Source organism: Chanodichthys erythropterus, chromosome 4 (genome assembly GCF_024489055.1).
Source record: "Chanodichthys erythropterus isolate Z2021 chromosome 4, ASM2448905v1, whole genome shotgun sequence".
Lineage (NCBI taxonomy): Eukaryota > Metazoa > Chordata > Actinopteri > Cypriniformes > Xenocyprididae > Chanodichthys > Chanodichthys erythropterus.
In genome coordinates, this window is record NC_090224.1 from 12,223,340 (window position 1) to 12,247,559 (window position 24,220).

The 24,220-nt window shown below is 37.7% G+C and overlaps 1 protein-coding gene across 1 annotated transcript; it reads right to left on the reverse strand.

The window, feature by feature from the left end:
• Positions 1 to 1,094: 1,094 nt before the first annotated feature.
• On the reverse strand, positions 1,095 to 23,363 carry kif26bb (kinesin family member 26Bb). Its single transcript, XM_067383120.1, has 15 exons — positions 23,237 to 23,363; positions 22,719 to 23,063; positions 21,708 to 22,082; positions 16,375 to 16,532; positions 16,090 to 16,261; positions 12,522 to 12,719; positions 12,088 to 12,181; positions 9,803 to 10,065; positions 8,824 to 9,004; positions 8,412 to 8,556; positions 8,127 to 8,286; positions 5,048 to 7,757; positions 4,803 to 4,972; positions 1,490 to 1,640; positions 1,095 to 1,366 (listed from the first exon to the last, which is right to left on the reverse strand). Exons 1-15 carry the CDS (start codon positions 23,285 to 23,287, stop codon positions 1,167 to 1,169), a joined length of 5,373 nt encoding a protein of 1,790 aa, XP_067239221.1. The 5' UTR covers positions 23,288 to 23,363; the 3' UTR covers positions 1,095 to 1,166.
• Between the last annotated feature and the right edge of the window lie 857 nt (positions 23,364 to 24,220).

A 24,220-nucleotide genomic window follows, 5' to 3' on the forward strand; every position in this document is an offset into this window, starting at 1 on the left:
TATAAGCACATTGACTATTTTAACAATGTATTTATTACCTATTTCTGGACCTTGAATGTGGTACTTTACATTGCTTTCTTTGGGCAATCAGAAACCTCTTGGATTTCATAAAAAATATCTTAATTTGTGTTCCGAAGGTGAACAAAGGAATCATAGATGTGGAACGAGTGAGTAAATAATGACAGAATTTTGTGTGAACTAACCCTTTAACTTTTTTCAAAATCATGTCATTTTTCTCATCTGATGATTACAGTGGTTATTAAACATGTAAATAAATGGATACAATTTCAGTTAACACATTTATAACTTAATTTAAACAAAAACAATACAAACAAAAGTGCATAACAAGTTTTTATTAGTGCATACACATAAGGATTAAAGACCTTAACAATAAAACTTCCAATTTACTTGCTCTTAGAGCAACAAAATAAACCCTGGGTGTTACTTATTTACAGTGTTTTTACCACCTTGAAGGTGACTATTATAATAACTCTCAGTAAAGTAACATAATTTATCCCAGAATTAAGGCCACATTTAACCCTGGGTTAAGAAATTTTAATTTCACACTTGTAATTTTGAAAAGGAGTGAGTTACCACAACTTTTCAATTTGCGATATTAAGCACAAAAGTATATTGTGTGAAACAATAAGGTGTGACAATGTTACAACAAGTTGTTTAACAACAGGTAACAAGTCATAAATTAATGCTTGAGAGAGAAACATTAAAATGTTGAACATTTCCACAGATGGACAAGCAGTTATATTACAGGTCATCTCATGCTGTAGGCTACTTAGGGTTATGGATAAATATGCCAATAGGAAAGTTAACCCAGGATTTACAAATGTACAACAGGAAATCTTGAATCCTGACTACTCAGAATTAAAGTCTGAACAGTGAAAAACAAGGAATAATCGAGGAAAAGCCCATATCAGTGCATCCAAGTTCAGACAGAAGTCTGCAGTCAATTATGTTGTTTTGCTCTCTCTCAGTGCTAAAGCGAAAAACACAAACATTTACAGCAAATTAGATTTCAAGTAAAGCCCGATCAGCACCAGCGGAAGCTTCTGTATAATGTGATGATTTTGAGATGCTTTACAGGCACAGATTTGCATATCATTTCATATGTTGCATAACAGGTCAAAGTGATGATTTAACATCTTGGCATGCTATATTCCTGCAAACGCTGTATGATCTACAGTGGGCCGATGCCGCCACTTTTGTCTGCATTTGGGTGTAACATCAAAGCTGGTGACCATCAAGACATGTGCTTTACAGAGGTTAACATGACGCTCTAGTCGTTCAGTGACCAGCTCCAACGCCTCTAAGTGCTCCAGGGAGTCTACCTCAAACGTTTGCCATAAGTCAACTGCAAAATACATCATACAAATAGACAGGAGTTTAAGCAGAACCATAAACAACCCTACAGTTTTCTATCCTGCAGTGCTCAATATTAGTTAATATATATAAGCAAATATTTTTAACCCCTTACATTCACGGGTCCATTTTCCAGGGTCCACCATCAGATGATGCTTGGCATGTTCCAGCTCCCTCTTGAGAGCATTATACTTGAGCCTCACCTCTGCTATTCTCTGCTGTCGATGCTCCAGGAATTTCAGCTTTGCACTAAAGAGCACTATACCCTGGAAACGTGGATGACAAAATGTCAGTTTCCCTCCATATAAAATGTGAGAGATCTGAGATTAGCATTTGGCCTTCCATCATGCCACAGGATTTTATACTAATATTAGTTTTTCTATAACACATTTCATATACAGACAAAATCAAACACTGTATTCAGCCAAGTTATCTTGAATCTAGTAGATCAAATCTTGCCTTTAAATAAACCAAATACACAGATACTCTGAATTACACACTGTGAGATTTATTTAAAACAATATGACCATGGCCTTTTACTACAATGAATGAGCAACTATACATTTTAAACTCTGCAACATAATACTACCACATAAATTAAAGTCAATATTCATGTAAAAAAAGCGATTCCTGAACATACAGTTTGGTTTTGTGATAACAATATTGTTTTGAAAAAAAGTCATCATCATTTGAGGAACAGCATTTTCGCTACTGGGGAAAAACATTGTGTATGTGTGTGTGTGTGTGTGTGTATATTATATATATATATATATATATATATATATATATATATATATATATATATATATACACAAACATACATACAACATTGTCAAAATTTCCTGAATGTGTACAGTACATTGTTGAATGAAAACTGTAAAAATATATATATACACATTCGAATAACAAAATAACAAAATATTTCACAAATATTCAACAAAGATTTCCATATTTTTCAGCAATAGAAAAAAAAAACAGTATGTAAAAGATTACAAAATCACATTTACTCTAAACAAAGTCTTAAAGGGACTTTGCTCTAAACAAAGACTATAGAATAACACAAGACATGTCACTCGTTTTGTTTTGAATGGGAGAAAGTGTAACGCGCAATATGGCGGAATAAGTCCCGCCTTCAAAATAAGAGCCAATCGCCAACTGGTAAAGTCATCGCGTCACTGCAGCGGCAGTTAGAAGCACTGGTTTCTATAGAAACAGCCAGACACGCGCCTCCGAAATGAGGCACAAGAGACGCATTAGCTTCATCCAGCCTAAAGAATACAGTTTTTTTGTCATGAATGATTCGAGCGTTTGGAAAAAAAAATTATGAGACAGTTGTTGTCAGAATTCATTGGTGATTTCAAATATGAAATTTAATCGAAAGCTTGGCAAACAGTTTTGGAGAATTTGATGTTTCCCCATTCAAAGAGATAGGAGCTGCATGGATGCCCGAGAGGCGTTTCAAAGATGGCCGCCGAGTGAAATGACTTGTCTTAAAGGGACTTTGCTCTAAATCAGTATCTTGTCTCTAGTTTGGGCTAGAGTTAAAAACAAACAAACAAACAAACAAACAAACAAACAAACAAAAACAGATATATTCCAGGCTGGAATACACTATGAAATCTGAACCGATTTCAGCACTTTCACATTGTTCTGAACACAACAAACTCACATTGCTAGGAGACACATGACAAATGAAAACAATAAACCTTATGTGCCTGAGAAACAAGCATGCTGTTTTTGTTTGAACTCTTTTTGTGTTAGCCCTGTATATTTCTATGGAATTGCTGTCTAAGAGTAATTGGCTGGTGAAGTGGATTTACTTATTGTAGAGTTAAAGGATTAGTTCACTTCAAAATGAAAATTACCCCAAGATTTACTCACCCTCAAGCCATCCTAGGTGTATATGACTTTCTTCTTTCTGATGAACACAATCTGAGTTATATTAATAAATATCTTGGCACGTCCAAGCTTTATAATGTCACTGAACAAGTATGTCGAAGGCATAGGATGTAGTGTAAGCGTTTTGAACTGACACACTTTCTTCGTAAGTTGAATAAGGAAGGAGGTTCAGAAGACCTTTATTAACCCCCGGAGCCATGTGGAGCACGTTTATGATGGATGGATGCACTTTCTTGAGCTTCATACTTATTGATCCCGTTCACTGCCATTATAAAGCTTTGAAGCGTCAGGATGTTTATTAATATAACTCAGATTGTGTTCATCAGAAAGAAGAAAGTCATGCACACCTATGTTGGCTTAAGGGTGAGTAAATATTTGGGTAATTTTCATTTTAAAGTGAACTAATCCTTTAATGAAAGTTATCATAAGCATTGTAATGTTTGAAGCGGATGACATAACGAATGTCAGTAGACCGGGAAGATTTCAAAACGAGCAGTTCATTCATAAAGCCATAAGAACTTACTTTCATGCTGTGGAAAGTAGTGTTGTCAAAAGTACTGACTTCGGTACCTAGTCGGTACTGAAATTTTAAAAACGTGACGCTTTGAGCGCTGTTGAGTGGATTCGTAAACATCTCTGATTGGCCGTTGTTTTCACGGCTCATCGGATATGTCTGTGATAGGCTTCAATGATCAACGCTGTAAAAACGTTGTAAATAGTCATCAATTAATCTCTTAACTAAGCGCTTACACAGATACACACGGGAGCATTTGAAAGCAGGCATCTATCTCGGATCGGTCCACTGTTAGACGCCTGCTTTCAATCGCTCGCGCTCCCACTTTCAAACCGCTTTCAAATTCGAACACTTCCGTGTGCTTTCAAATTCTCTCACGCGTTGATCATTGTAGCCAATCACAGGCATATCCGATAAGCGCGTCAACACAATGGCCAATCAGAGATGTTTATGAATCCGCTCAACAGCGCTCAAAGTGCTGACGTTTAAAAACGGGACGTTTTTAAAATTTCAGTACCGAAAGGTCATGTAAAAAGTCAGTACTTTTGACAACACTAGTGGAAAGACAAAACCACTTCGAGCGGGGCGAGGCTACATAAAGTCTATATGTGTTCTAAATGTCTAAAATGACATGTTTTATATCCTCTGATTGGATGGAATCAAAGTCTGAAGCTAAGAAACTCAGAGTCTGTGCCCATCACACTCTATACTCTGACTAGCCAAATTTGCAGACGGTCTCTGACTTTCGCCAACTAACATCGACTCCTCCAGACTGCAAATTGGGGCAAAAACCTGGGCAGAAGTCATGTAGGGTTATTCCAGCCTTCACTTTTGGAAAACGGTGTTGCAAGTCAGGAAATCTGGCTAAAGAACAGATTTTCATGTCTAAGCAATTGAGAAAACTGTAAAAGTCAAGCACTACCACTTTAACTGACCATACAACAATAGCAGTTTGTGAATGAAATACAAAGCAGACAGACAGACAATTTTTTCATTGACACATTTTGAACCTCACCTTGTTCCCTGCCCCACCTCTCTTCTGTACGCCATCTACATTATCAATCTCATAGACTTTTATTTCATAAGACTCAGAAACACCCCGATCCACCCGGTGCATTTTGGGCCCACTGACGGATCTCTTCAGAGAAAGGAGGTTGTCTTGAGATGGTCGTCTTATACTAGACCCTGTGGACAAAGACAATACAGTGAAGACCATGTTGTTTTTTATGCTAGAATACATCGATTTAGAAAATTCCTCACCTATGTTGGTTCTTTTCTTGGTACTTCTTGCCCCTTTACCAGCGCCAAGTGAGCAGCTCTGATCGCTGATGGAGTTGTGCGTTGAACTGCTGCTAATTGTAGCCTCACTGTCTCTTAGCATGCTTTCATAGCCACTACTGACCATACTACTTCTGTTATAGAGTAAAGCCGTTTTACACATGGCAGGAGGCAGCTCTCCACTGAGAACACTGGTGGTATCGCTCGCATGGCCACTGCAGTGGTATGGTGTCCGTGGAGCTGTGATCCGACTGTACGGTGATGGCAATGTGTGAACGAAAGGTTTCGACGTTCCCGGTTCCTCACTTTCATCTAAATCAGACCCACCTGGACTAAAAGCAGAAAGAGAGTCTCTACTGCTTCTTAAAAGTTCAACCCTTCCTTTCCGGACTGCACCGGGCGACTTCAAACCACCGTTATCCTGACTTCGGGATAGGGAGTGTGTTGACCACGAGCTTTGGTTGACAGGTGCTCCATTAGGAGAAAAGCTTGAGCTCCTGTTGATCGAGTGCCTAGTGGGTTTGGGGGACAAGTTTGGCATCTTGTGGATCTTTGAACTGGGCATGAATTCATTAACAGCTGTTGTCTTAGAGTGACCGTTTTTGGATGGCCGGGATGCATCATTGGCGTCATGCATGGGGAAGAACTGTGGAACCCTCCCAAGACTCTGACTAGCTCGACACCTTACAAAGTCCTCAAAGTCTTCTTTAAAACCAAGTGGGCTGGGTTGAGCTTGAAAGTATTGTTCATCTAAAAGGCCTTGAGGAGCCACATCGATGAAAGCAGTCTCCTCAAGGAACTTGCTTTTAAGTCTTGGTGAGCTAGAATTACCTTTCAAGCTTCCTGTTGAGCTTCCACGATTACTCTCATCCCAAGTTTGGCTCCTGCCAGATAATGCTTTCAGTTTTGCATTAAATAACTTACTGCTCTCTTCAAAATGAGATTTCGTGTTGGTCTTAGTTTCAGTAGCCAGGTTTAGCATTGCACTTCTTGCAGACTCTTCTTTTGTTTCTTTCCTTTTGAGGTTGGGACTATTTGTGTGTGTTGATGGGACCTTGTCTTTGTTCCATTCCACAAGTCCGTCTTTCTTGGCATATTGTTTCCTCTCAAGAGTTTGTCTTGGATTACATGGGTTCTTGTGTTCTGTGTTCATTTGTGGGACATTCTTGGTGTCTTTCTTTTTGTTTTGGCACAACCAGCTCTGCTCGGGAGTAATTTCACAAGCATTTTGTCTGGACTTCAAGACCTCACAGTGAGGATAAAGTTTAGCATTGGCTTCTTTAGGTATCTCCTTCACATCTTCTGTCAGCGGGACGTCAGACCAACTATCATGCTGCGGTAGGTCTTTTGAATCAAGGAAGCTGCTTTCCTTGTCAATATGTGGATTGATTTTTGTGTGTGGTACAGCTGCATCAGATGAGGCTATGGAGACTTCATTCTCTGAAGTTTTTGCATTAGAGGTGGAACTATAAAAACTTGCTGTTTGTTCTTCACCTATGCTGCCGATAATCCTTACAGACTGACTTCCTGGTGTTAAAGCCTGGAGAGAGTGAGACTCATGAATACTTAATATTTTTGCCTTTCCTTGCTCAGTGGCCCCATTTATTGTAACCTCCTCAACCACGGTATACACAATCTCATCATGTCCATTAAGATCGAGCGGTTGCTGAACGGTCACTGTAATGGTGGCCCTCATCTCTCTCTGGTTCTTTGCTGTACAATGTGGAACATCTCCATTCAAAGAGGTAGAAACAGCCGGTGGGGAGCTCAAACTGGAAGATAGGGATGATGAAAAAGAAGAGGACGAGGTAGATCTTGGAGAACTCTTGCCGACGGGAGAAATTCGTGTCTCAGGTTGCATTGTGAAATCCGATAATCTTATTTTACCTTGGTCTTCCAATTTCAGAGATAGTGAAGTAGGCATTATGTCTAATTTTTTATTATGAAGCTTAGATTTGCTTGGAGATTGGCCAGACAGCAAAGGATCACTTGGTTTGACTACATCTAACTGTGGCGGGCATGTCTGAATAATCTGTGAATTGGAAGTACTTGGAATTTCCACACTGTTGTGAATGATGGCAAATGTTTTTGATGAGTTTCCTTGTCTGGTACTTTCAGATTTGCTTGATGCTTGAATGTCCAATGAATTAGATTTGTTTTCAGTTTGGCTTAAGTGAGGTGCTTTATTCATATTGTTCACTTCCTGATCTTTGCATAGATCCAACTCTGTTCCGTCTATGTTCCCCAGTCGATTCTGGAGTTCTGCAAATGTGTTGCACTTCAGACACTCAAAATCTGATTTATCTCGCAATATTGTTGGTGTTGACTCTTCTTTAGTCTTTTCTTTTGATATCTGCTTCATGCGATTGGCAATTGGTGGAGAGATTTCACAAAACTTCATCAACGAGAGCTTCTTGGACTCTAATTTGCTTTTGAGTAAGGATGGAATAATAGGTAAAACCTCTCTGCTTCTATTTGTAACCTCTTTATCTAGGAGGCCAGAAGAATCCACAGAGATAAAGGTATCACAAGACTTGTCACTCTCAGGGTAAAATGCTGGATCACTAGAGAAACCAGGAGAGGAGAGATCTTGATCCAGTGTTCCTGTAGACTGGAATCTCAGCTTGGTGGAATTATTAACTTTCCTCTCGTTGCCTAAGCTTCTTCCCCCGGGCGAGCTTGAGGAAGATTTCTGAAGAAAAAAAAAAGAATGAAACAAAAAAAAAAAGCAAAACTCACATCACTTGAAAAATGAAGAACATGCCCATAATCCATTAAATAAATAAATGTATTTAATAGATAGATTATTTGATCATTTATATTATGTATCTCATATGATTCAATTATTTATAAAAAAAAGTAAAAATGTAAAGCATGGTCTAAATGAACAGATTCTGAAAACTGGATAACATGTCCATAAAATAAAATAAAATAAAATAAAATAAAATAAAATAAAATAAAATAAAATAAAATAAAATAAAATAAAATAAAATAAAATAAAATAAAATAAAATAAAATAAAATAAAATAAAATAAAAAAATAAAATAAAATAAAATAATACCCTTGTCTTCTTTTTCTGCCTCCGCATTCGAGACACAGTCTGCATCGTACAGAGGCTTTCTGTAAGGTCTTCAGGCGATGTGGATATATGGGCAATAATTGTTGTGGAGCAGTTGACATTGCTCAGAGAGTCTTGCAGGAGCATGGCTAATTTACTTTCCCTGTTTTGAACAAATTCACTGGTAATTAAATGTTCTTAAATACTTATTACTTAATTAAATCACTGTGCTTTATGTTCATATACTATTAGTAAATTCCTACTTTTATATTTAAGTTGCACACGTACCTATTAGCGACATGTTTATGTCTGTTGAGATTGGCAGTGATAAAGTTTCCAAGCTCAGCGAGGCAGACTCCACAGTTGCTTTCATCCCTCTCCCCCACACAGCTCCCTAAATCGATCAGGCTCAGCTTGCTTTGATCCACATTCACTGAAGAAAAAATATATTTTATTAACACAAGAAATTAAACAAATAATATTAAAGAAGCAACAAATGTTATGAAAAAGATCACATCATGAATGCAAAACAATCCATTTTATTATACTGAAAATGGAAAAAAGTATAAAATTTCACTCTCCTGGTTCAGTATTGCATGAGAAATGTTATCCAATAGGCTTTTGTTTATAAAGTCGAGATTATCAAGATCTGTACATGTACATCTCCATATTAGTGACATGAAAAAGCAACTGAACTCACTCCCAGACTTGGTGCTGCTCCCTATGTGTTGCTGGCGAACATGCAGGGTGAAGAACATGTGACAACAGTGTAGCGGTGTCCCTCCACTGTCCAAAGTCCCACTGCGAGATGCGATAGCTGCATCTAATAGGAAAGCTGCTCTTTCCGGGGTTGGAGCATTTAGTACACTGTGGTTGCAGAGCTGGAATCAAGATAACACAATCCAATAAAGACACTCTCAAGTAAATGGGAATGTCTCAATTAACATATCAATGAGTATGTATTAAATTTGTATTGATTGCTCATGAATATTGATAATATGCCATGCAAAGGGTTATAAATTTCATGCAAAATGTTTTTAAAGGAATTTTCCGGGTACAAGTTCAGCTCAATCAACAGCATTTGTGGCATAATGCTGATTACCACAAAAATAATTTGTATTTGTCCCTCCTTTTCTTTATAAAAAGCAGGTAATTGAGGCAATTACAATGAAAGTAAAACACAAACATCAAAAATACTCACTTTTAAAATAGTATAGCCACAAGAAGCAAACATGATTTTATTGAACTTATTCTGTATCACATCCAATTTAAGAATGTAAGGATTATGCTTTAAACAGATCAAAGAGTGGCCATTCACTTCCATTATAAGTACCTGAGTTTTTTATTTTTTTTTTATAATTTTTAAGTTAGTCAACATTATGCCATAAATGCTGTCGATTGCACTTAACACTTAACCTGGAATATTCCTTTAAATGCTACATGAGCACTGCATATGCTTTAATTAAAACTTTAAACACATCGCTTGAGGCTTTTCCATTATCCAACTAAATATTATAGGGAATTTTTCCATGCAATGTGCCCTCAGTTTCTAAAGCACTATTTTTGGCAAAGCTGCTTTGGAACAATATGCATTGTGAAAAGCGCTGCACAAATAAACTGAAAGTAAAATAAAATGAAAGTGGAGGTATTAGAACAAAGGAAGTGCATTCAACACTTGCCTGTATTCCACAGACGGGGTCCTCTTTGAGGAAAGCATCTGGCTTATAGGTCTCCTTGCAGTTGCCCGTCTCAACATCAGAGAGTAAATCCCTGATGGCATTGTTTTCCCCACAGACCTCTACAGCTGACACGGAAACTGTGATATTTGCCCATGTCTTGTCTTTCTTCCTGTTAATGAGCTTGAAAAGCCAAGAGATAGCACATGGAATAACTCCAAGGCTTTGAGTACAACCATCACGGCCAATCATTGTGTAAGACATTCCTGTAAACCAAAAGAAAGAAATTTGAATGGAATTTTTCATAACATACCATCATTAGACAGAATAGCCCCCCATAAGGGTTTTACAAAATAAATTATCATTCAGAATGACAAAAAGCCACAGCTTGCAATTTGCTGCGTGGCGAATGACTTTACAAACTGGGGTGTAAAATGCGTTGTGGCAATGTCATGACCAATTAAATGTAAAGCACTTTAGTGGCAGTCAAGCATGGGCTGCTTTAAAAGATTTATGATGTCTGGCTGGGAGCCAAGGGCCAACATGGAGGCCGGGTAATTCAATCTAGCTAATAGAAAATGATGTCATACTCCAAATGCCATGTAGAGATTGTTGTCATGATTTTGGGAGGATAACAATTAATAACCTTAAAGGTAAATGACCTGTGATGACCCATTGTGTAGCATCTATGCAGTCTCTTAAAGGAACGGCATTTAATGCACTTTCATTGAGAGACACCACAAGTCAAAAGAAGTGGCAAATGTGAATCCAAACCTTTCAGCGTCAATACCATGGGACGTGAAGCTATGGAAGCCCAATTCTGACTCAGAGTGAAAAATAATAAGATAATTGTGAAATAAGACAAAGTCATACCACAGCATTTAAAGTCATGCTGTGCATTATGAAGATGCAAATATGAGGGACAAGTTCACAATCGTGAAATTGATTGTCACATTGTGAGATATATAAATTCGCACTTGGAAGATATAAATTTGAGAAATATTCACATTTACTCTGTAAGTGTACAATTAAAACTACAGAGCGTTGATCACAAAACTAAGCACATACATTCAACTAAAACATTATTGGGAAATACAGTGACAACTGATATTTATATGCATTTTAATTAAGATGTTATACTGTAATAAAAATCTATTTGATTTACTTTACAAGCTATCAGAATTTCTGGCCATTTAAATAACAACAAATCACATATTTTTGCTCAGTTTGAGCTGTTTTTCCTCCTTGAGTTATATTCTCATTATATCATACTATAGAAGGTATGCATTGGTGTCACTTTTACGCCGGAACACGTCCCCTTAGCTGAACTGAGTGGCAAAATAGCCTGATGCCTGAGTGGATTTAATAGGGGAAACTGTGAAAACGCAAGTACAATATATGTTTATCAGTTTAAACTAAAGGTTGGACTCGATAGTGTTCCTGTTACAACTTACCAAAGATCCAGTGATCCATGGATATTGACATGCAGCCAGGAATGGTGTTTCCTGACATTTATATGTGCCTATTTTCGACGTCGGGGAAACAGATAAAGCATATGCCTGTGAATGCTTTATATAAATACAATATAAGTAGGTCTAAATCCAGGAGATCACTCATATCAATTTTATACATCGTCATATCATCCAGCCCTAAAACTTGTATAGTTCTTGTCAGTGTTTATTTAAAAACACCCAATTATGCAGAATATAAGATCGTAAATATTTAATTGATGAGTTGTCAATATAACAATACAATATATAGGGTATGATTTTACCACAGAATTCAACATATTGACACAAAATGATAAATCCACATTCGCTGCCTGGAGTCTGCCTTGTTTCTGTGAATTGCAGTGATCCATTAGTTTCTCTTTTCTGTAGCTTTCAGCAGCTACAAAATATAACTCAGATTTCTTTAAATCTATTTGTACAGTCAATTGCAAAGCTCTTTCCCATTTAAGATGTGTTTTTCATGTTTTGTTTTGTGTGTTTTTTTTGCGGCATTCACGCTGAAAACCAATGCTGCCACTTTTTGCCACTCAGTGGGCATAACTACAGTTGCTCCGGCCGACGGTGACGTCACATGCACACCCTCTACCTCATAAAAGCCTGATGTATCAAATGTTACAAAACATAAAATACATATAAAAACATAACTGTTTCTTTTATATTTTGTCTAAAGGTTCAATAAAAGGTTCCATTTAAAAAAAAATGTAATTATATTTTTCTGACATTTTCATATGTCAGGGTTTACAAGATAAAAAAAGGATTTTAATATAACTCACTTACCCACACTGGTTTGGCCAAAGCTTAGGATGCAACCATCAGCCCCTGCCACCACACACTGAAGCACCTCACACAAGCTGTTCTCACAAACTTCAGCCTGAAAAATAATACTTTCATTTGTTTTTATTTTCTCTTTTTTTTTATGACAAAACTGTTTCATCATTTGACAGTTGAACTGTACAGACATTTCATGTACATTTCAAGGACCTTTTCCTGGGATGTTGCATTATTTAGCCAAATGTGAATTTGAGTACTGAGTGAAAGCAGCTCAATTGATTGTACTGGATAAGAATATCCAGATATTGAATATCTGCACTCAAGTGACCAAATCTGAAAGTGTTGCAGATGTTTGGATATTATGACTCAGATGGGCTCCAGACATTAGACAGATCAGTTTTCACATCATAAGACAGAAATATCAAAGCAGTGGCACTGACCTGGGTTGAATCGTGGCCAAACGCAGCATCAAAGGTGAAGGTCTTTGAGGAGACTGTAGTGCCAGCAGTCTGTCTCTGAGGGGTGAAGGTGGGTACATTCAGCACTGTGATCTGTTTCTTGTGCTGGTCCAGTTTGAAAGAGTAGGACTGGGAGGGGTCTGACTCAGGAACCGAACAGACTCGCAGCATCACTTTGACCTAAAATTGGGGGGAAAACCCAAAACAATATACTAATTAGATATTACATATAAATATAGAATTTTTTTATCTACATACACATTGGGTACGGAAAGTATTCAGACCCCCTTAAATTTTTCACTCTACCGTTATGGTTATAGTTTCAGGAACAAGGACATTTTTGTCTCAGTAAAAGTATGGTACTGACTATTTCAATGTTGACCACAGTGATTTTAGCTGTCTGTTACCTGTCTTATTCTCTGGTTAAGTTTTTTAAAGCATGTTTGTATATATATACAGTGGGTACGTAAAGTATTCAGACCCCCTAAAATTTTTCACTCTTTGTTATATTGCAGCCATTTGCTAAAATCATTTAAGTTATTTTTTTTCCCTCATTAATGTACACACAGCACCCCATATTGACAGAAAAACACAGAATTGTTGACATTTTTGCAGATTTATTAAAAAAGAAAAACTGAAATATCACATGGTCCTAGGTATTCAGACCCTTTGCTCAGTATTTAGTAGAAGCACCCTTTTGATCTAATACAGCCATGAGTCTTTTTCGGAAAAGATGCAACAAGTTTTTCACTCCTGGATTTAGGGATCCTCTGCCATTCCTCCTTACAGATCCTCTCCAGTTCTGTCAGGTTGGATGGTAAACGTTGGTGGACAGCCATTTTTAGGTCTCTCCAGAGATGCTCAATTGGGTTTAAGTCAGGGCTCTGGCTGGGCCATTCAAGAACAGTCACGGAGTTGTTGTGAAGCCACTCCTTATTTTAGCTGTGTGCTTAGGGTCATTGTCTTGTTGGAAGGTAAACCTTCGGCCCAGTCTGAGGTCCTGAACACTCTGGAGAAGGTTTTCGTCCAGGATATCCCTGTACTTGGCCGCATTCATCTTTCCCTCGATTGCAACCAGTCGTCCTATCCCTGCAGCTGAAAAACACCCCACAGCATGATGCTGCCACCACCATGCTTCACTGTTGGGACTGTATTGGACAGTGAGCAGTGCCTGGTTTTCTCCACACATAACGCTTAGAATTAAGGCCAAAAAGTTCTATCTTGGTCTCATCAGACAAGAGAATCTTTTTTCTCATGAATCTTGGAGTCCTTCAGGTGTTTTTTAGCAAACTCCATGCGGGCTTTCATGTGTCTTGCACTGAGGAGAGGTAACCGTCGGGCCACTCTGCCATAAATCCCCGACTGGTGGAGGGCTGCAGTGATGGTTGACTTTCTACAACTTTCTCCCATCTCCCGACTGCATCTCTGGAGCTCAGCCACAGTGATCTTTTGGTTCTTCTTTACCTCTCTCACCAAGGCTCTTCTCCCCCGATAGTTCAGTTTGGCCGGACGGCCAGCTCTAGGAAGGGTTCTGGTCATCTTCCATTTAAGGATTATGGAGGCCACTGTGCTCTTAGGAACCTTAAGTGCAGCAGAAATTTTTTTTGTAACCTTGGCCAGATCTGTGCCTTGCCACAATTCTGTCTCTGAGCTCTTCAGGCAGTTCCTTTGACCTCATGATTCTCATTTGCTCTGACATGCACTGTGAGCTATAAGGTCTTATATAGACAGGTGTGTGGCTTTCCTAATCAAGTCCAATCAGTATAATCAAACACAGCTGTACTCAAATGAAGGTGTAGAACCATCTCAAGGATGATCAGAAGAAATGGACAGCACCTGAGTTAAATATATGAGTGTCACAGCAAAGGGTCTGAATACTTAGGACCATGTGATATTTCAGATTTTCTTTTTTAATAAATCTGCAAAAATGTCAACAATTCTGTGTTTTTCTGTCAATATGGGGTGTTGTGTGTACATTAATGAGGAAAAAAAAGAACTTAAATGATTTTAGCAAATGGCTGCAATATAACAAAGAGTGAAAAATTTAAGGGGGTCTGAATACTTTACGTACCCACTGTATATATATACAAACATGCTTAAAAAAACTTAACCAGAGAATAAGACAGGTAACAGACAGCTAAAATCACTGTGGTCAACATTGAAATAGTCAGTACCATACTTTTACTGAGACAAAAATGTCCTTGTTCCTGAAACTATAACCATAACGGTAAAATTTAAGTCTTGAAACATCCCAATTTTTATAGCATGATGTAATTGTTCACACATCTAAACCAAGTTAATGCTTTGTCTGATATCTAATGCATTTGTCTAGTGATATTATCCTCTCTGTTCCGAGTCTGTCAAATCATATTTACGCAAAATGAATTATTTAAGAACCCATTATCTCTGCTACAGTAGCTAGATGTGAAAGGCTGAGTGCGATCTAGCTACCAGGTGCTACCCTGAGAGCTATATAATTTGAAACTCAAGATGAGTCCCATCAGTGTGAACTGTGGAGAGTGAAGTCAGGACGAGCTACAATTAAACTAAATTGATTTCCCTTCCTCAAGGAGGTGGTGCAATGGAATGGGAAGGCCATTAACATCACATTCAAAGGTTACAATATGAACAGGTTTCTCTAAAATGTGAGGCAGCTAGAGATCAGCCACATCCCAAGGACAGACTGAAGGACATCTAAATCATCTGAGTGTCATATGTAAGTAAGGAACATTTTTCCTCATTCAGAAAGTTGTAGATAAAGACAAATGAGTTTAAAATGATGTACACTCAAATGAGATGAAGACTCATTTCAGTCATAACAGTAGGATAATAAAATCTGTTTCATTTTACATGGACCTCATGGGGGCTGCTATGTTCACATCACATGACCAGCCAAATACTACTCACTTTATCTTGGTAACACTGTTATTGTACACCCTAAATAAAAAAATAATGGGTGTAAGTGAACAAAGCATTTTACCATGGAAGCTGTATTCCTTTACTAAGGAAATAAAAAAGTTACAGCTTTGGGGTTGATAAGATTTTTATGATTTTTATAAGATATAATACTTTTATTCAGCAAGGATACATTAAATTGATAAAAAATGACAGTAAAGATGTTTATAATGTTACAAAGGATTTCTATTTTAAATAAATGCTTTTCTTTTGAACCTTTTATTCTCCAAAGACTTTTTTTTTTTTACAAAAATATTAATAAACAACAGTTTTGGGTAAATGATGGCAAAATTTTTGGGTGAACTAACCTTTTAAACTCATTTTATTTTTACTCTTAGGTGGAAAAAGGCTTTCATATTTCTACAATCAGTAACAATCATGAAATAAACAAAATTACTGCACCTCAGTAAAATATAGTTTGAATAAAACAATATTTAAAAAATGTGTCTACTACTATACTAATTTAATAGCAAATGAACAGCTACCATAATCTAACAATGCAATATTATGTAATAATACAAGCACCTATACATTTAGGACTTTTTTAGTAGTAACATTAAACAATTAACATTTGTAGTAAACGTTTCAGCCATACCTTCCCCATCCCAGGTGTTTCCTTGCTCTTACTAGCAGCTTGAAAAATGCTGGCTGGTACTGGAGGAGGAGACTTCTGCATGAGGCTACTGAAGTTTGTCAGGTGTTGAGAAGCACCACTTTCTGAGAACGGCCTCCCTCTTCTAACCATTCCATTCAGCTTCTGTGCAGCCCTGTGGATGTTCAAAGATTTGACAGACTTTAGCTTAGATGCGTGCACATTATCAAAGCATTTCTTTCTTTTCTATAACTCACACCTTTACTTCATTTTGATCAGCCCCATTACCTGACAAAGAAAGACAAGGCAGCAGAGGTTCCTGCAGGAAGCAGTGAGGACATACTAGAAGAACGGGATGGCTGTGAGGCGCCGTAGTTGCATAGTGCTGTAGAGGTCACATTCTCCTTCTCAAACACCTTTCCTGCATGTAAAGGACTCTGGGAGGACTGAGAAAGATTCATCTTCACTGATATTGTCAGGCTCAGTAATTATAGGTTTTCATGCTTGAATGTCCAAAAACACATTATTTTTCACATATTTTACATAGTTGCAGCACCTCTCTTCCCAGTCTGTCAGTAACACTCTGTTTAGTTCCTGTCTCTATGAAGCCCCACCTTCTGAAAAGCGCAATGTGCTCTTATTGGTTGGCTGGACCAGTGTGTTGTGATTGGTCAATCCCATCAAGCGTGTCACAACCAAGCTGCAACCTCCCGCAGTTTCTCTTGAAGCCAATATCAAAGTGACTTAAATTGCGATTTTTCGACTGGCCACTAGGGACAGGCTCCAAAAGGGAGCAGAATCTCATTGAGTCCCATGTTAAAATGGCCAACTTTACAGCAGAAAATACATATTTACAGCCTGGATCAAATTGTGGTTTTGGTCTATACAGCCAATTTTGCCCTTCATGACAACTCTGAGGGGGGTGAATTTTTTTATAACTCATCTGTTCAAATTATATTAAGCCTTAAATTTCTGCATAATTAAGGGTGCGGCCACTTGGTGGAGTGACAGGTGGATTGTTGCTGCTGCTGTCTGTGAGCCGCCATGTTACCTCAGCTAATTCCAGCCGCTGAACTTGGCATCTCTGCCGTGTTTGTGCTTTTTTTCGGGATTATTTTATACAATTAGAAAATATTAATATATACAATTAGAAAATAATATGGCTTGCTGCTTTAATGGTCGAGACTCGAGACAGATGTGCGTCTGTGTAGATATGCACGCATGCGGAAGATAAACAAAACACACGTTGTTGGATCTGGCATTGGCTAAAAGTTTTGTTCGTGAGATTTACTAGATATAAAACTAAAGCTGCTGCATTTTGAAAAATTATACTTTGGACGCGGGCTCATTTTTTTTTTTAGATATATACGATCATATACAGTTTTACAATATAAACGCTGCTCAGGTTGCATAATTTCTTGAAGAACGATGATGGAGAGCAGATCATTCAGAAGAAATGTGATGCAAACAATGGATAATACATCAATATTTCGTGGATTTAACGCTTTTGTGGACAAAAAGTACTGTTTTTGTTTTTCAATGGATACTCATGGACATTTTACCCAAGTGCCACAGATTGGATTCATCTCGCTATAGCTATTTTATTATAAAGGTATGAAGTCCCGTTTGATTTTTCATGTTGTTATTTGCACACCCAACACAAATTACAATTACTGGAGCTGGAGCATCTATATCATAAAAAAGACACTGTATATTGACATTAAACATTTAGAACTTTCAAATGATATAACTTGTTATCTTTATTAATATTTCAGATAGTATCTTAGATAGATAGTATCCGGGAGTGACGTGCGGTGACGCGCTGGTAAGATGCTCCTCAGAAATCTACGGGTGACGTCACGGACACTACGTCCATATTTTTTTACAGTCTATGGTCACAACACACTAGCTGCATCTAATTTCGAAGGCTGCATCCTCCGGAGGTCGCATTTAAAGGCTGCATACACAGCAAAATCCCCAGAGTTAAATCAACTCTGCTCAGATTACATATGGTCCCTCTCTACTTAGTGTTAAAGTAACACTGAAGTACAGTTAAAGTTAATGAGATAATTAAGTGATCAATTAAGTTATGATTGAGCATTAGTGATGAACACCTGCTGTTAACAAGCAGAATCACTCAAGAGAAACACAAGAACTACAACTGACTTCAGCCACAGCCTTAGATGAAATCAACTGAAGATAAAAGACATAAAATCTCTCATGATCTGATTAAACAACTCCACAAACAGCATGCTATCTCATTAACTTTAACTCTGCTTCAGTGTTATTTTAACTCTATGTAGAGAGGGACCATATGTTCTCTGAGCAGAGTTGATTTAACTCTGGAGATTTTGCTGTGTACGTCATCGAGGTGGTCTCATTTAAGAAAAGTAACCATTAGATTGCTAAGTAAGAAAGAAATTATAGTATTTTACACCTCATGAATAACAGTCAATATTATTATGGTTACTTTTCTTAAATAAGACATCCTTGATGAAGTATGCAGCCTTCAAATGCAACCTCCGGAGGATGCATTCTTCAAAATGAGACGCCTCAACCAGGCCTTGAACCTTTTTTTGCGTATACCTTGGGTGGGAATTACATAAATAAGGAATATTGTGATGTGTACGCTCCAGGAATGAAACTCAAGACTACATTCGAAGCATTTCAGTGAGGTCAGAAACAGTGCTTGCTGATAAATAAATCATTTTTGGGTGGACTTTGTGCTTTGTAACTTTGCAGTCCTTTTTAACATTACACACTAAAGAAAGTTTAAAATGCAAAAAAAAAAATAATAATAATCATAATAGGTCCTGTTTAATACAATTAATTAGTACAGACAATAATGTTAATTCAGTTCATTCTGTTCTAAATAAATACTAACTTAAATCTTTCTGACACAGATTTTAAAATGATGGCTGAACACTACACCATGAACATGAGTGTGTTAATGCACTGCAGTCAGACACTATTATTAGGTAATGCCACTACAAGCTGAGTCATATGTGCAGATGAAGTCATGAACCTCCTTATGTGTGTATCAGCATACAAGTGATGAATGCCCGAGGCTGGAGGCGCTGACGGGACGAGTCATACTTCAGTCCAAAATCTAACCTCTCCTTGGTAGAAAAAAAATATTCAAACTGAATTTTGCCTATGCTTGAGAAAACCATCGCTTGCCTGCAGTCATCCACATATCCAGAGTCACTCCCTGCCTTTATGTCTCATCAATGCTTTTATCCAGCCATGCGAAATAGGAGCCCCCTCTTTGCTCCCCTCCATTGGCAGAATGCAACGCCAATTAGCACTGGGAGCAACCCTCGGGCAGAGACGGCAATATTGGCTCAACTGTTATTCTTTTCTCTGTCTCTTCTTTCTTTCTCTCACTTCTCTGTCCTCCAGAGAGAATCTAAGATTTGATTATGTGCACATCTTATTTCCGCAGTTACGCTTTCCATAAAAACATGCCTGTTAGTGTTGTGTGTTTGCTATTTCAAATAAAACACTACAAAAAAGATCTCTTTTACTTCATGCATTGATCTTTTTTCTTTTTTTTTAATTCCACTTCAAGGACTGAGTGAATTCACCTTGGATGTTTGTGTAATGAAATAGAGCTGGACTAATGGACTGCCGTCAAGCTCTCGGTCAGCATCGCATAAAGATCTGAGTGCTTATGGAGCTTGTCTGAGATGTTCACTCTCTCCCGCACTTTCATAATGCATTCTCGTTTCATCTGTATTTACGAGCGCTGTGTATGAATATTTCACTGGTCATTAAATATTACAGCAATATTGATCAAGCTTCTTTTTTTCCTGACAGGCTTCTCTGCGGTATGGATAAAATGTGGGTTTAACCATTAACCAAAAAAGTCCTGTATTGCTGCCTCTGGATCTAATCAATGCCAACTAGAGGGTTGTGTATCATAAGATGGCACACATGACGTGTCCTGGTAGGTCCTGGTGGGCAGACATAGCTATGTATATTTTATTGATATACTCTTACATTATGCACATGGATGGTGTACTGGATATAAAATATGAAGAGCAGAGAAAGTGCTTCCTTCTTAGAATTATATGGAAAAGTAACACTCTTATGCTCACCAAGGCTGCATTTATATGATCAAAAATACAGTAAAAATTACACTTTAAAATAACTTTTTCTTTTAATTTATTCATGTGATTCAAAGCTGAGTCTTCAGTGTCACATAATCCTTCGGAAATCATTCTGATATGCTGATTTGATGCTCAAGAAATTGTTAATATTATTAATGTTGAAGTGGTTCTGCTTCATTTTTTTCAGGATTATTTGAATAGAAATTTCAAAAGTACAGCATTTATTTGACATGTCATTTTTTAATAACATATTAAAAGTCTTTACTATTAGTTTTGATCACTTTAATGCATCATGGCTATAAAAGTCTTAAAAAAAAAACAAAACAAAAAAAACATAACTTTTGAGTAGAAGTGTATGTTAAGTATTATTAAACTGTTCACCCAAAGTAGTTATACCCAAAATAATACATTTTGAAGGGGTCCTTGATTATGATTTCACTTTTTTAACTTTAGTTAGTTTGTAATGTTGCTGTTAGAGCATAAACAACATCTGCAAAGTTACAACGCTGAAGGTTCAATGCAAAGGGAGATATTTTTTTTTTTTTTTACTACAACAAACGGCTGGTAGGGACTACAACAAGCTTTTTCCTTGGTTTGTGACATCACAAACCACAAAATTTAAATAAACCCTGCCCCCGGGAACACGCAACAAAGGGGGCGAGGCCATGTTGTGCTGCTTTAGAGAAGAGGAAGAGTTGTTGTAGTAGAGTGTTGTTACCATGCCGTCATTTTACACCGGACTGCTTCACAAACGAGGGTCAATTCAACGCTGGATTTGCACAAAAGATTAACATGACGGCACATGCTAGTCTATGAGTTGAATCAACTCCACAGCAACTACATATTTATCCACTAACTATTCAGAAATGTCAAGTTGCATTCTGAAAGTTGTAACTTCCTGAGTCTCTCCATCAGTGTTCGATTTCAGTTTGAACAATGTAAGGCTGAACACTGTTACTGACAATTGTCATTTTGGCTGCGTGAGATTCTCCAGCTTTGTTGTTGTTGAGCAACCGAAGCATGAGCTGTTAAAGCGCCGCCCTCTTCTGGAAAGGGTGCCGGGAGCAGCAACTCATTTGCATTTTTGCTCACACCCAAATAGGGGCAAATTTGACAAGCTTTAATAAATGATCTGTGGAGTATTTTGAGCTGAAACTTCACAGACACATTCTGGGGACATCAGAGACTTATATTACATCTTGTAAAATGGGCATTATAGGTCTCTTTTAACTGTTTTTGTCTATAATGAATGAAACTCAGTTGGGTCCAAAACAACACTGAACTCAACTTTCAATGTATGGACAAAAAAAAAAACCCAATAAAACATTTTTCAAAATATCTTTTCTATCCCACACAAGACAGAATGTTATACATGTTTAGAATGACATATGGCTGATTAAATGATGACAGAATTTTCATTTTTGGGCATACCGACCATTTAAAGACTTAAAGTGTTTGTTTAAACAATAGCAAAACTATTATCAAATACATAAAAAATGTTTGGCCTACCTTTTGAGACATTGCATTGATTCCTTTGCATGAGGACAGGGGCCAAAAGGCCTCTAAATGTTGACGTCCTTTAATCCAGCATTCAGGTCCTGCATTGCTGGGCCTCTGATGGGGGTCTGAGACAACAGATCGGTGGCTTGAGGTTCTGGGGAGCGTTTGTGAGCCTGAGTCAAGGCTTGTGGATGAGATGTTGGCAGTAGTAGGTGGAGCCCATATGGCCCGGTCCTGGGCGAGGATCGTGCGGATAGCCTCCTGCTTCAACTGGCTAAAGTGAGTGGAGCAGACGCCACAGCGTCCGTCCACGTTGCCCCAGGCATCTACAGTACTAGCAGGAGGTTTCATGCTCTCATAAAGATGAATGAAGACTTTGGGATCCTGAGGCACAGAAAGAAAAATATTGTTGGTGACTGTTAACTCAGCATTCCAAAAATGAGTAAAAAATAACTACACAGATTATTAGTGAAAATTGAGTACTAATCAAAGATTATTATAATTGTTTTATCCATACATTAATATACATTAAAAAAAAATTTAATCAGTATTGTAACATCATTTTCAAACCACAAACCCTTTTTGGTAACGTGATAAATAATCCCATCCTCCTTAAATTAAGTATTTCTCCCCAGCATCAAATAAAAAGACAAATGTCAGCCGCAAATACATCTCTATCTCAGCTGATCACATTATAGTGTCATTTACTTTATTGTTCTCCTCTGTAGGAACTGAGTTTTCATATTCCACCCATTATGCCCCATATTCCAGTGCAATCAGGGCTAGACGAGTGTCACATGAATCTCAGACCAACTGCAAAATCTAATCGATTTAAACTCGTTTCAAGGGAAGGGGGGGAAAGCATGCGCCTCATATGTAATTGAAATATGAGACAGACTCTGGCTGATGGGGCGGACACGCATGCATCAGTCCACTGGATACCACCCAACACAAGTGCATTTGGTCTTCAGCTCTAAATGCATAGAAATGCATGCAAATTGATGTAAGAAATACACTTACTTTGGTAGAAAGGTTTCTGTCAATTACTTGTTTTAATGCTTCCCCTTTGAAGACGTTGAAATGAGAGATGCACTTTTTGCACAAATGTCCTGTGTCGAATAACGTCTCTCTTTTCGTCCCAGTGGACTTGATGGAGTTGTATTCAGGAGGGTAACCGTTTAACAGTTCTTTGGACCATTTTGACCGTAGGAGAGAGTGAGTGAGGGGTGTCGGAAGTGAGCCCGCACACCCTGTCCAAGGTGCTGCATGGGAATCATATGCTGAAGAGCCAGCGCCTTCGGGCGAGGGACGCTCCTTCTGCGCTACATGACCCTTGAACACGGGACCCATTTTAACGTTGGTCATCTGTGAAATATACATGCAAGCCGTGCTATATTCATTTTTAAGGGTAATTATATATTTTGATATTTAAATAATTCAATATGAATCATATTTAGTCATGATGGAACAGCTATAACTGACATAACAAATTATTATATCCTCAATAACGAGCCAGAAGTACTTAGTCACCTACTTACCATGAACCGCTGACTGCCTGTTGTTTCACAATATTCAGTTTGATTCTTCATATTCTGAATGAATAGACGCTCGGTTTGGCTCCTATTCTTCGCAACAAGTTTCCATTCGTTTCAAATAAAAAAAAATATTGTATTTCACGCTAAAAGCTGACTTCAGAAAACCGTGATGTCCTCGTGGCACATGCTGTGATTTCGCGCGCCGTGCCTTTATGTTGTTGGAGAACTTGATCCGGTGAGTAGCATATTTGATTTCTATTTACGCAAATATAAAAAGTCCTTGAATTAAATCACTCCCTCCGATGTGTTATTTAAGTTACCGTTGTTTTTAATATTCTATTCGTTGTTAACTTTCCTTTGGAAAACTGTGCATGCAAGGCATATATGATGAAAAATAGCTTTTTATATTCATCCTTGGGTTGTTGTTCGATTATGTCTTCATCTTTTTTGTTCTCCGTTACAGTACCACCCACTTGTCATTGCTCTAAGGAATAGAGATCACAAACACTGTTGTGGTTACCGTATAGTGAGATTGATCATGAGATAGCGCCACCCATCGACCAAAATTTAGATTTGCAAACTGCGGATTCACACAGGACACTGCAAACTTTGGAAAGTGTGTATTTTAGTGTATTTGTGTCACAGCACAGCACTAGAAATTACAAAAGATAGAATTTAATTTGATCAAGCACTGAATCATTTGTAAAATGTTACAGAATTATGCATGAATTTCTGTGAATGTTTTGGGTAAATCATTTTTCAGTTTTGTTCAAGGTGTTTAAATCAATACTTTTTCAACAATTAAAGCCCCCTCACCCTGGGGCTAAAAGGCTCCCAGCATGGGGCAAAATATGTGGAGAAGAGGCTATTGTTTTTAAACTTTTTTTTAAGGCTTAATCATTATATATACAAAAGTTTTTGAACTGTAAGATTTTTTTAAATGTTTTCAAAAGAAGTCTCTTCTGCTCACCAAGGCTTGATTTGGAT